General features: G+C 50.0%; 1 protein-coding gene across 2 annotated transcripts in view; it reads right to left on the bottom strand.

Moving 5' to 3' along the window:
- Positions 1-843: 843 nt before the first annotated feature.
- DIPK2B (divergent protein kinase domain 2B) overlaps positions 844-10005 on the bottom strand; it is a 34670-nt gene continuing 25508 nt past the window's right edge. Inside the window, exons 3-6 of one of the 2 annotated variants that reach the window (XM_082718205.1) lie at positions 9620-9793; positions 7869-8060; positions 6903-7191; positions 844-5729 (exon numbers count right to left, since the gene is read on the bottom strand). In XM_082718205.1, the coding sequence (XP_082574331.1) occupies positions 5386-5729; positions 6903-7191; positions 7869-8060; positions 9620-9793 (999 nt within the window). In that variant the 3' untranslated portion in view covers positions 844-5385. The remainder of the gene's footprint in view (positions 5730-6902; positions 7192-7868; positions 8061-9619; positions 9794-10005) is intronic. The other variant, XM_082718206.1, reaches the window with a different exon arrangement.

The following is a 10005-nucleotide window of genomic DNA, read 5'->3' as shown; positions in this document are numbered from 1 at the left end:
TGGGAAATATATTTCTAACACTCACATCTTTATTTCTGTGTCTATCCATTTGTGTATCCAAAGCAAAAATCCTATTTTTAGTAATACCTCCAATTTATTGTTTAGTAATTTAGTAATACCTCCAATTATTACAATATTTAGTAATACCTCCAATTCCAATCCAACCTTAGAGGGTTCAAATTTGCCTTCCCTCTTTCCTTGTTCCCTTGTCCAATGCTAAGAAGTCTGTATCTCATTATCCACAATATATTTACTTACTTACTCAACACTTAAAATAATTTTGAAACAGCTAAACCGCATCCCCATGGGACAAATATTTACTAACTAGAGCACATTTTTTTTTTTTTTTTGTGCATGATTCTTTGTCCCCTCTCTTGTTCTAATTTGAGGTGAAATTCACACAGCACAAAACTAACGATTTTCAGTCATATGTGTGGTTCTTTTGCCTTTAGCCTTATACTGTTGTAGTCAAATGCTTACTTTTCAAGTTGCTTAGGCTAGCTCTTTGGTGTGGTTATCCTAGTCATGTGTAACACAGTTAGGTCTGCTCGTTATCATCTGTCTTGCTTCTTAGTGCAACCCACATCCTGGGGGAATCTTAATTATTTATTTGTGGGTTGTGTGAGGCATTCCCATGGCTCTAAGAGTCAGACTTATAAAAAAAAAATATACTCAGAGAAGGTTCACTCCCTCTTCATCCCCCCCTCCATTCCCATTCCTCCCTTCTTTCCATCCCATTCCCACCACCCCCTGAAGGTAACCAATCTCATTAGGTTCTGGTTTATTCTCTCTTTCTCTGGTGAGCAGATACATAAATATTTGCTTATACTCTTTCTTCTTCTTTTTTTTTTTATAGATTTTATTTATTTGACAGAGATCACAAGTAGGCAGAGAGGCAGGCAGAGAGAGAGAGGGGAGAAGCAGACTCCTCGCTGAGCAGAGAGCCCAATGTGGGGCTCGATCCCAGGACCCTGAGATCATGATCTGAGCTAAAGGCAGGGGCTTAACCCACTGAGCCACCCAGGCACCCCATACTCTTTCTTTCTTACCCGAAAGGTTGCATCCTCTAAATACTCTTGGTGCTTTGCTTTTACGTTGTTCTCGTTTAGTGGGCTATCTTGCAGATCATTCGTACCAGTTCATAGAGATTGTTCGTATTTGTCTGCAAAACAGCATGGCACTCCACTGTGTGGAGGTGTCATGGATTTAGCCAACCATTCTCCCATGCACAGACACTTAGGTCGTTTCCAGTATTTTTTGATTACAAGCAACACTGCAGCAAGTAATTTGATGTGCTGACTTTTCCAAGAGGGGCCAGTTTAGGACCTGACACCCTAGTGGGAACGGGGGTGCTTCCTCTCCTTGTCTGTTCCTACGAAGAGCTACATGGGGCGAGCCACTTGAACTGGTTGCCCAGCTCCTCTCTGCTGGTCTGTGCCTCTCAGTCGCCCTTTGGAGGGTATTTATGTCTGCAAATTCATGGCCACCTGCCTGGGCGATGACACTCCCACATGACTTGCAACTGGAACTTGCCAAGTGGCATCCTAAAGAGCTGCAGACAGACCACAAGTATACCTGTGTGCACACAAGCCCAGCTGTGCTGGCCTATGTGGCCAATATGCCTGAAGTGGGCAGAAAAGCCACATCTCTGTGCACAGGCGATGAGACAACAGCTTTCGATGAGCCTTCTCACTGGCTTCTGCTATTCTCTTCAGTACTGAGCATGGATGGACTTCCCAAGGCCCCCTACATTACCCTTCTGAGCCTGGGGGAGGGCTGGGCTGGGGAAGTGAGTATAGTGGCTGCCCAGCTGTCATTCACGATCAGGGGGGAGGGGTTAACAATGACCCCACACTGCCCACCAGCCTGCGGCATTCTGGTTTCCTTACAGGTTCCTCTGGGCTGGAGCAGAGCCCTGGGGCCAGGATTAGGGGCCTGCCAGAGCCTGCAGCACTTTCCTTGGCTGTGTGGGGAATCCTTTGAGCTAGGAGACCCTCTATTCTTGCCCTACATTTGCCTTCAAATACAGAATGCCTATATGTGCCAGGGTCTTGAGAGACATTGTATCACTGAACTAGGACAGTAACCCTGCAAGGGCAGAGCCTTTCCTCCCCATTTTATGCAGGCTCAGAAAGGTTAAGCAAGGTGCCAAAGGCTACACAGGAACCAGCAGAATCATTACTTGAAAGCAGGTCTGTCTGATTCCAGGGCTGTATTCCCAGATGAATATAAATCCAGCAACGTATTGATTCATTTCTTTAGCAAACTATTTCTTTTTTAACCCTAGAGGAAACATTCAGGCTCATGGAATCACTGACGGACAGAAGTCAGATACTACAGGGGAGGAGTGGAAAGCAGGAGACCAAAAAATGGTCACTTTGAGCGAACGCTTGAACAGGTTTCCTCCTGTGAAGAGTCGGACTTGACCGCCAGGCTGTGGTTCCTCCCACGAAGTCGTGGCTGCGGTGGGTGGCATGTGTTCTCGTAGATCAGTTCCTTTGCCATGGTAGTTGTCCAGTTTTTTGTGTGTATTGCCTCTGATCTCACGCCTAGTCCCCTTGGTGGTGAGGTCAAAGGAGATACCAATGAACCCCAGGAACATTCTCCGCCAAGTGAAGAGTTAGTGTTCTCAGGCACCCAGGGCCAGGTTCATGGGCATGCAAGCTCCTCAGTCTCATGGAGCCCGCACTCAGTTTCATGCTCTATTGTCTGGCCAATCCCAATAACAGGAGGCCCCACAAATTAGGGAGCTGGTCCTGCAGGCGGAAGAGGCAGTAGCTAGCAAAACTCTGGAGGAAGCGGCTTCGTGCTGCATGTGCCCAGCAGCACGTCTCAGTCTGTTTGAACAGCTGTAACTAAATACCACAGACCTGGGGGCTGGCAAGCAACAGACACTTCTTTCGCATGGTTCTGGGGGACTGAGAAGTCTGACATGAAGGGACCAGCAGGTTTGGTGTCTGGAGAGATGGCCATAGATGGCCATCTCGTCCCTGCATGTTCATGTGGCAGGAGGGGCAAGGGGACTCTCTAGGGTCTCTTTTAGAAGGGCGCTAATCCAGTCCATGAAGGCTCCACCCTCAGGAGCTCCTGCTCCAAGTCTTGCTGTGGAGAACACAAAGGGTGCTCACTACTGCCCTCTGGAGGCTGCTCTCAGCAGGGTGGGAGCGTAAGGCGCATTGGGAATATCCTTTGCAGGAGATTCAAATGGGCCTCATTTGAATGGGCCTCTCAACAATGAGACCCATGCCTCAGGGGGACAGAGAGGGGATTCAGAAAGAGCTCCCTGGGGGCCGGGCTGTCAGGAAAAGCTCTGGGTCAAGGTAAGACTCAGACAGGGTCTAAGATGACACGTGGCACTTAGTAAGTGCTGAAATGGAACCATCTGAGTCTCAGCCCGGGAACAGATGGCATAGCACACTCCCTCATGGTCAGGCCGGGCCGGGACTTTGAACCCATCCCTATAGACTAGCCTTGGTGAATACTGCAAGTTGCATTCTCTCCAAGCAGAAAATAAGACGGGGGTTCGGGGTGTGTCTCAGTTTCCTGTGGCTGCCTTAACATATTACAACAAAATGGGTGGCATCAACCAACAGAAAATTTTCCTCTTGTGCTTCTGGATGCCAGAAGTCACAAACCAGATTCACTGGGCGGAAAGACAGGTGTTAGGAAAGGTGGTCAGTCCTCGCCCCTCCAAACCGAGCCAGAAGGCAACTATCTCAGACTGTCAGGCAGCCCAGGCCTGCCCTTTCAGAAGCTTGGCCTGCCATCCCTGCTATCGTAGTTGCCCTGGGAGTTAGTGCCTGGAGCCGTCAACAAACCCCCCAAGACAAGCAACCTAGTGGACAATGAGATAGGACTTTTCTTGGCCCATGTTTAAACGTGAATGAAGGGACCCAAACTGGGTAGGACAGGATATCAGCAGGGTATGAATGAAGACAAAGAGGAAGGCAAGAGGAGCAAGGACTATCTCAGCAGGTTGCTCTTCCTCTGGGGCCTCAGTTTCCCCATCTGTAGTATGAGAGCTATTAAATCCGGCATTCTGACCTAAAGGTGCCAATTCAGAGGGGAAGAGAGGAGGCTGACAGGGAGACTGGAAAAAGGTCCAGAGAGCCCCCACTAGGGCTTAAGGGGCCAGGGCAAGAATCCACATGGAGGCCCACATACCATGTAACTAAATATTTCAAAGGTATAAAGGAAACTAACAAACTGTTGAATAAAATACGTTCTGTTGGATGGCCTTGAAAAAATGTTGTTGCCATGACTCGTAAGGCCAAGTTTGAGTGAAAATTCTTAGACTCCCTCAACTGCTACACTGGAGGCCGTGGTGAGGACAGAGCTGGCCTGGGGCCCCAGCTGTGGCTGCTGTGTCCTGCTCAGGCCTCGTGCTCCAGGGAGCAGAGCAGGTTGCGGGCCCTATGGTGCACTCTGAAGTCTGTCTTTGCGGTGAGGCCAAGGCCACGCTTCCTATGGGCTGTTCCCTGCCAGCAATGGAGTGCAGCAGGGCCTTGTGGAACCTTCCTTCAGATAGCACCAATGCCAGTCATAGAAGGCCCCCTCTGACCTTCTCTCCCTCACTTGGGCTCAGATCGGCAATACCTCCTTCTTCCCTTCTGTGCGGTGATCCTGTAGGATCCTTGACTGTCTTGCCATTGTCTTGACACCTGCTTCTCAGAGGCCCCGGAAGAACACATTGGCCCATAGCCCACAGCTCATCTCTCCTCACCCGGGGCTCCTTCCCACATCACGAGGTGCCTCACAGGAGCACACAGGGCCCTAGGCACCCAGAATGTGGCCCTGTCCATGTGTTTCCTCAGCCTGCAGTCCCCACACCCTGTGGCAGTGTGGCAAGTGTGGCAGAAGGGCTAGTGCAAAGGCACGGGGAGCAGGGAGGGGGCACTTCTTGTTTAAGTCTGACATGGTCCTAGCCAGGGGCCTCACCTTCCCCCTGCCTTCCCTCTATGTCAACCTCTACCTCCACGGCTCTGTCCTATGTGTCATGCCTGCACGCGCTTCTGGAACACTCTTTGTAACCTCTTATACATGTCCCTGGCCCTTCACATCCCTGTCTTCTTTCACTAATTCGAGAGTCTGCCGGAGAACAGAGGACACCAGGGCTCAGCAAGGTCCGGTGAGAGTCTGCGGTCGTGGTCCGGTTTTCTGCTGCCCAGCTCCAGGCTTCTCTGTGACGCTGTAGCCAAGAGGGGCAACAGCGCCCTGCAGCACGACTCCCCTCTGGTTGTCAGAGTGTTCCTCTCTCCCTGGAAAATGAAGCCCATCTCTCCAAATGTCCCAGGATGCAGCTGCTTCTTTCAACCCTGCAGCTACCCTCCTGGGCAAGGGAGAGCCAGGAATGTTGTCCCCCAAGGCCGGCAAGGCTCCAGCCCCTCAGAACTTATCGTTATATTTGCAGTCTGGGTAACGGTAGGCAAATCTGGGGTCACAGGTTCTCAGGGGCCTCAAGATGTCCTTCAGCCGGCTGGCGGCCCCAAGGACTTCAGGGTCCGGGAGGGAGTCCTCCCCACACTGGCTGAGTGCGGTGTCTATCTCCTCTTGCACTGGGGAGGGGAACTTCCCCTGGAGGAGCGGAGGTAGTAGCTGCCGACACACAAGCACCAGGCTCTGTTTCTCTGGGATGGTGTAGCAGGAGGGCAGCTTAACCTGGCAGCCGGAAAGCAGGCAGCTAAAGATGTCTCTACTCTCTCCTACCGCCCCAGTGGCTGCCCGGCTTCCTAGAAGAGAGAGATGCACGATGTTACGCACCGCACGACCTGCGCCTCTTGCAGGGGAAAGGAGGGGTGGCACCACTGATTAGAATTGCTAGATGAATGTTTAGGGTCCTAGCATTTCCTGTCACCAGGAGAGTTAGAGCTTGGGGACACAGTGGTCCCTGCTGAGGACAACACGGGAGGGACTCTGTGCTGTGGCAGGAAGAGGCCGGGGCATGGAAAATGCGCTGATCCCTGCCGAGGCTGGGCTTCTAAATGTAGGGCTCAAACCCACACTGTGATCCTCCCATTATTATTAGGGAACGGGTGAATGCAAGAAATCGCTAGGACCCATCTCGTCCGCCCTTGTGGAAGACAGAGTTGGGAGAAACAGCAGGTGATGTAGAATAAGGATGCAAAAGGGGCCTGGGGCCTGCCCAGCGCAGTGGTTTCCGTTGACCAGTATTCTGCCATCAGCCTCCTTTCTTCCGACTCGATTCTTTTTAATAAAGGTGACTCAGGAAATGAGTCAGTGTGGTTTCACAGGTCAGTCTTCGGAGGCTTTCTCTTATCAGCAAAATCAGAGATCAGACAAGAAAATCCTCTGTTCTGTGACTGGGCTAAGAAAATGTGGTCACTGCTAGAGACTGGGATGTTCAAAGAGTTCTACAATCCTGGCTGAGCCCCTGAGGGTGGGGAGAAACCCAGTTCCCTCACAACCCACATTCGAAGCCATGCCTTTCAGTCTAGAAAGTCTGGAAAAAGCGAAGGTCCACACTAGGGCATCAGCCAGATAGGTACGTGTGAGATAAAGTCTGGAAACATCTGAGAGAGGCTCTGAGGAGGTAGACCCAGAGATGGTGCGTGTGTGGGGGGAGGGGCAGGGCAGGTGCCCAGCGCCACACTGACCTGCATTAGACACCAGCAGCGCCCTGAGGGTTTAGGCGGGGCCAGGGAGGCCATGCAGAAGACCACCATGGACAAAGTCAAGTCCAGTTCCCCTTTGGAGATGGAGCTGGAGCCCAGACTCAAAAGGGGAAGAGGACATTTTACGAATTGGGGCTTCTCTCACAGTGACACACGGAGACCAGAAAGGCCCTGGGGTGCGACGATCCCCCTCCCCCCATCACCTCTCCCTGGCTCCTGTCACCCTGATTTCCCCTCTGCCAGCGGCTCAGCTAGGCCCACGCTGGATACCTTCCTGCTTGTCGATGACGCCCAAGGCGCTGGCATCCCGGATGAACAGATGCCCGTTGTTAAAGATGCCAAACGTGCCCGCGTCGACGTGGGTGAAGTACAAGAAGTAGTTCAGGTCGTTGCTCCTCAGGGACTCCAGGACGGCGAGGAGCTGGAAGGCCAGGTCGGCCGCCTGTTCCGGGGCGGCGCCATAGAAGTCGCGCAGCGGGCTGGTGCCGGTGCTGACCGCGAATCGGCCGCAGGAGCCCAAGTACTTGGGAAGCGGCCAGCCCTCAGCGCCCGGGAAGATCTGCAGAGCAGGACGGGGGAGGTGTTCGGGAATGAGAGAGAACATCGCCGAGAAGCCGCTCCTCCCCTGCCTCTCACCGCACCCCTTCTGTCTCCAAACGCCTCTGCCGCGTGTCCCTCAGCCTATTTTTTACCTCTTGGACCACGGACCCCGTGCCCCTTTCTTTCCATCGTGGGTGGATGAAGGCATTCGGAAAAGGCAGCCCTTATTTCCAGGCAGCGGATGCATTTCAACAGGTTCCCCAAACGAGGGGCGATTTTTCATGAGCTTCCGGATTCAGGGGACTATGTTTATTTCAAGAGTTGAAAAAAATATGACTCGTATTTGGGATTTCACAGACAGCCCTGCCTAGGAAGAGGCCATGGGGTGAAACAAGAGGGTCAAGTTCAGGCCGATGTAAAGGAAAATGTTTTTTAAAAATAATAGTGCGGGCACAGATTCTGGGAAAGAGCAAAAATCATGACAGCGGCCCTTGGTGGGCTCGAGTTTGGGGAACTACGGCTCTGGCTCTGGATGAATCTGCCTGGCTAGGGCGACTACCTGCTCAGAGATGCTGCACCTGCCCCCCCTCGCCCCCTTTTCCTTATTAAAAAAAAAAAAAAAAGACGTTATCCCCCTCTCCGACAATTTTCTGTGGTCTTCTGCCCATTTTAACCCAGCCGCCTGTTGTGAAGAACCTTTTCTTCCTTCCCCTGCCCACCCGGGACCACTGCCACCCGAGGGCCATGGAGGGAAGTCCTGAGCCCCATGGGCAGGTCTAATTGTGCAGCCTCAGGGCAGATCCAGGCTCTTTCTGGGTGGGGCTCAGGGTGGTGGAGGTTCCAGCCCAGGCCTCTCAGCAGTCGGCTGCCATCACCGATCTTAGGATGCTGGGAAAAGAAGACTCCGGGGAGGGACAACCAGCAATTCCTTCTCCTTCTCTAGGATTTAAGATGTCAGTATTACTAGGCAGCTTTTAGCATACAGACCTTGCAGTCAGACAGCTCTGTCTGGGTTTGGTTCCATTGCTGACATTAGCTAAGTGACTGTGGTCAAGTCACCTCACATCTCTAAGCCTCACCTACCTCATCTGGAAAAGGGGATAATAATAATATTTTGGTGGGATTGTGGAATTGTTATGTAAAACATTCAACACAAAACACGGTACACAGCAGGTGCTCAATAAGTGAACGCACCTCACTGAGTATATATCAATCTATATTAATTACTCATATATTAATAAATGTGCACAAAACAGCAAGTTTTATATTAATATATTAATAATTGTATATCTCATATTATGATTATTAATATATTAGATAGTTTATATACAGTTCGTATAATTATATATTATGACAAACTAATGTATTATAGTTATATTATTATGTATAATTATTATATATTATATATTATATAATCTATGTTATATATCATAATATTACATATAATTATTATATAATTACAATATATTGATATAGTATATTCATCATATAGATTATATTATAATCTATGTGATTATTATATAATATATATGATATATATGATACACAATATAATTGCTATATATAATTATATGTATTATATCATATTATATATTACATATTTTGTTATATATAATAATTATATATTAGTTACATATTGTATAATTATATATAACAAATAATATATAATAAACATTATATAATTGTGTATAATAAATAATGAATAATTATAGATAATAGATATATACCAATTAATTAATAATATAGACCAAATATATAATATAATAATATATCAATGATCATTGACTATATATATTAATAATTATATACAATTATATTTAAAATTAAATGATGAAATTAATAATTATGTAATTAATTCTGAAAATAAACATTAAGTGTCTTTGTTGTGGTGTTTTCCTCCTCGACTTGCAGCTTCTCTTTTCTTTCCCCGCCCTCTCCTTTCTCTCTTCCCTCTCTTATTCCTCTTCCTTCTTCTGCCCCTCCTCTCCCTCCTCCTCCTCCCTCTTCTCCGTAGCCCTCCTCCTTTTTCCACTCTTTCCTCCCGCTGCCTAGTTTCCTTTGTGTCCGCAGCGTGAGTGTCCTGACCCTTGGGATGTGGGGCAAATGGGTGTGAGTGGGCTCCACACGCTCTGCAGACGCTTGCTGGCTCGCTAAGTGTCTTGTCGCCAGCGCTGGACTGGAAGCTACAAGGAGACAGCGGCCACCATGATTGTCTCGTTAACCGTGGGATCCCCAGGTCCTAGTGCACCTTCATTTATTTGACCATTCCCCTACTGATGGACAGCTACAATACTTCTGTTTTTCTTTCCTCCCCAGGTATGGCTGCAGGGCATATCTCCAGGTGGTGGCCCCAAGGCTTTAGGTAAAAGGGAAGAGAGCTCAACCCGGGGGCTGGTCCCCTCAGAGCCAGACATGAAGCCCCTCCCTGGGCGGGGGTCACTGCCTACCTGCAGGAGGATGGGATGAGCATTGACAGCGAGGGTATAGAGCAGACGCAGCTTGTCGCGGTCAGTGAAGTGGTCCATGAAGATGCTGCCAGCGTCAGCCACCTCAGCGTAGCGCCGGACCACGCGGTCCAGGAGTCGCTGCGATGGGCAGCGCAGGAAGGGGCTGGGCAGGCCCTGCAGGGGGTAGGTGGGAGAGACCCCAGGAGGGGGGAAAGGGTGCTGAGCTCTTGCTGGGAGCGGGGAGACATCAGAGTTGGGGGACAAGATGGGCCTTGTCAGGGAGAGACCCCTGATAAGGGGTCAGGAAGGGGGCATCTGAGCGCTACTGGAGGGCGGAGTGTAAGGGGCTGTGCAGGCAGGGCTGGGGGGCCTGGGGAGAGACCCCC

This window comes from Mustela nivalis (assembly GCF_964662115.1).
Source record: "Mustela nivalis genome assembly, chromosome: X".
Classification (NCBI taxonomy): Eukaryota; Metazoa; Chordata; class Mammalia; order Carnivora; family Mustelidae; genus Mustela; species Mustela nivalis.
Note: the sequence above shows the minus strand (reverse complement) of the source record. Positions and strands in the feature narration are given on the sequence as shown.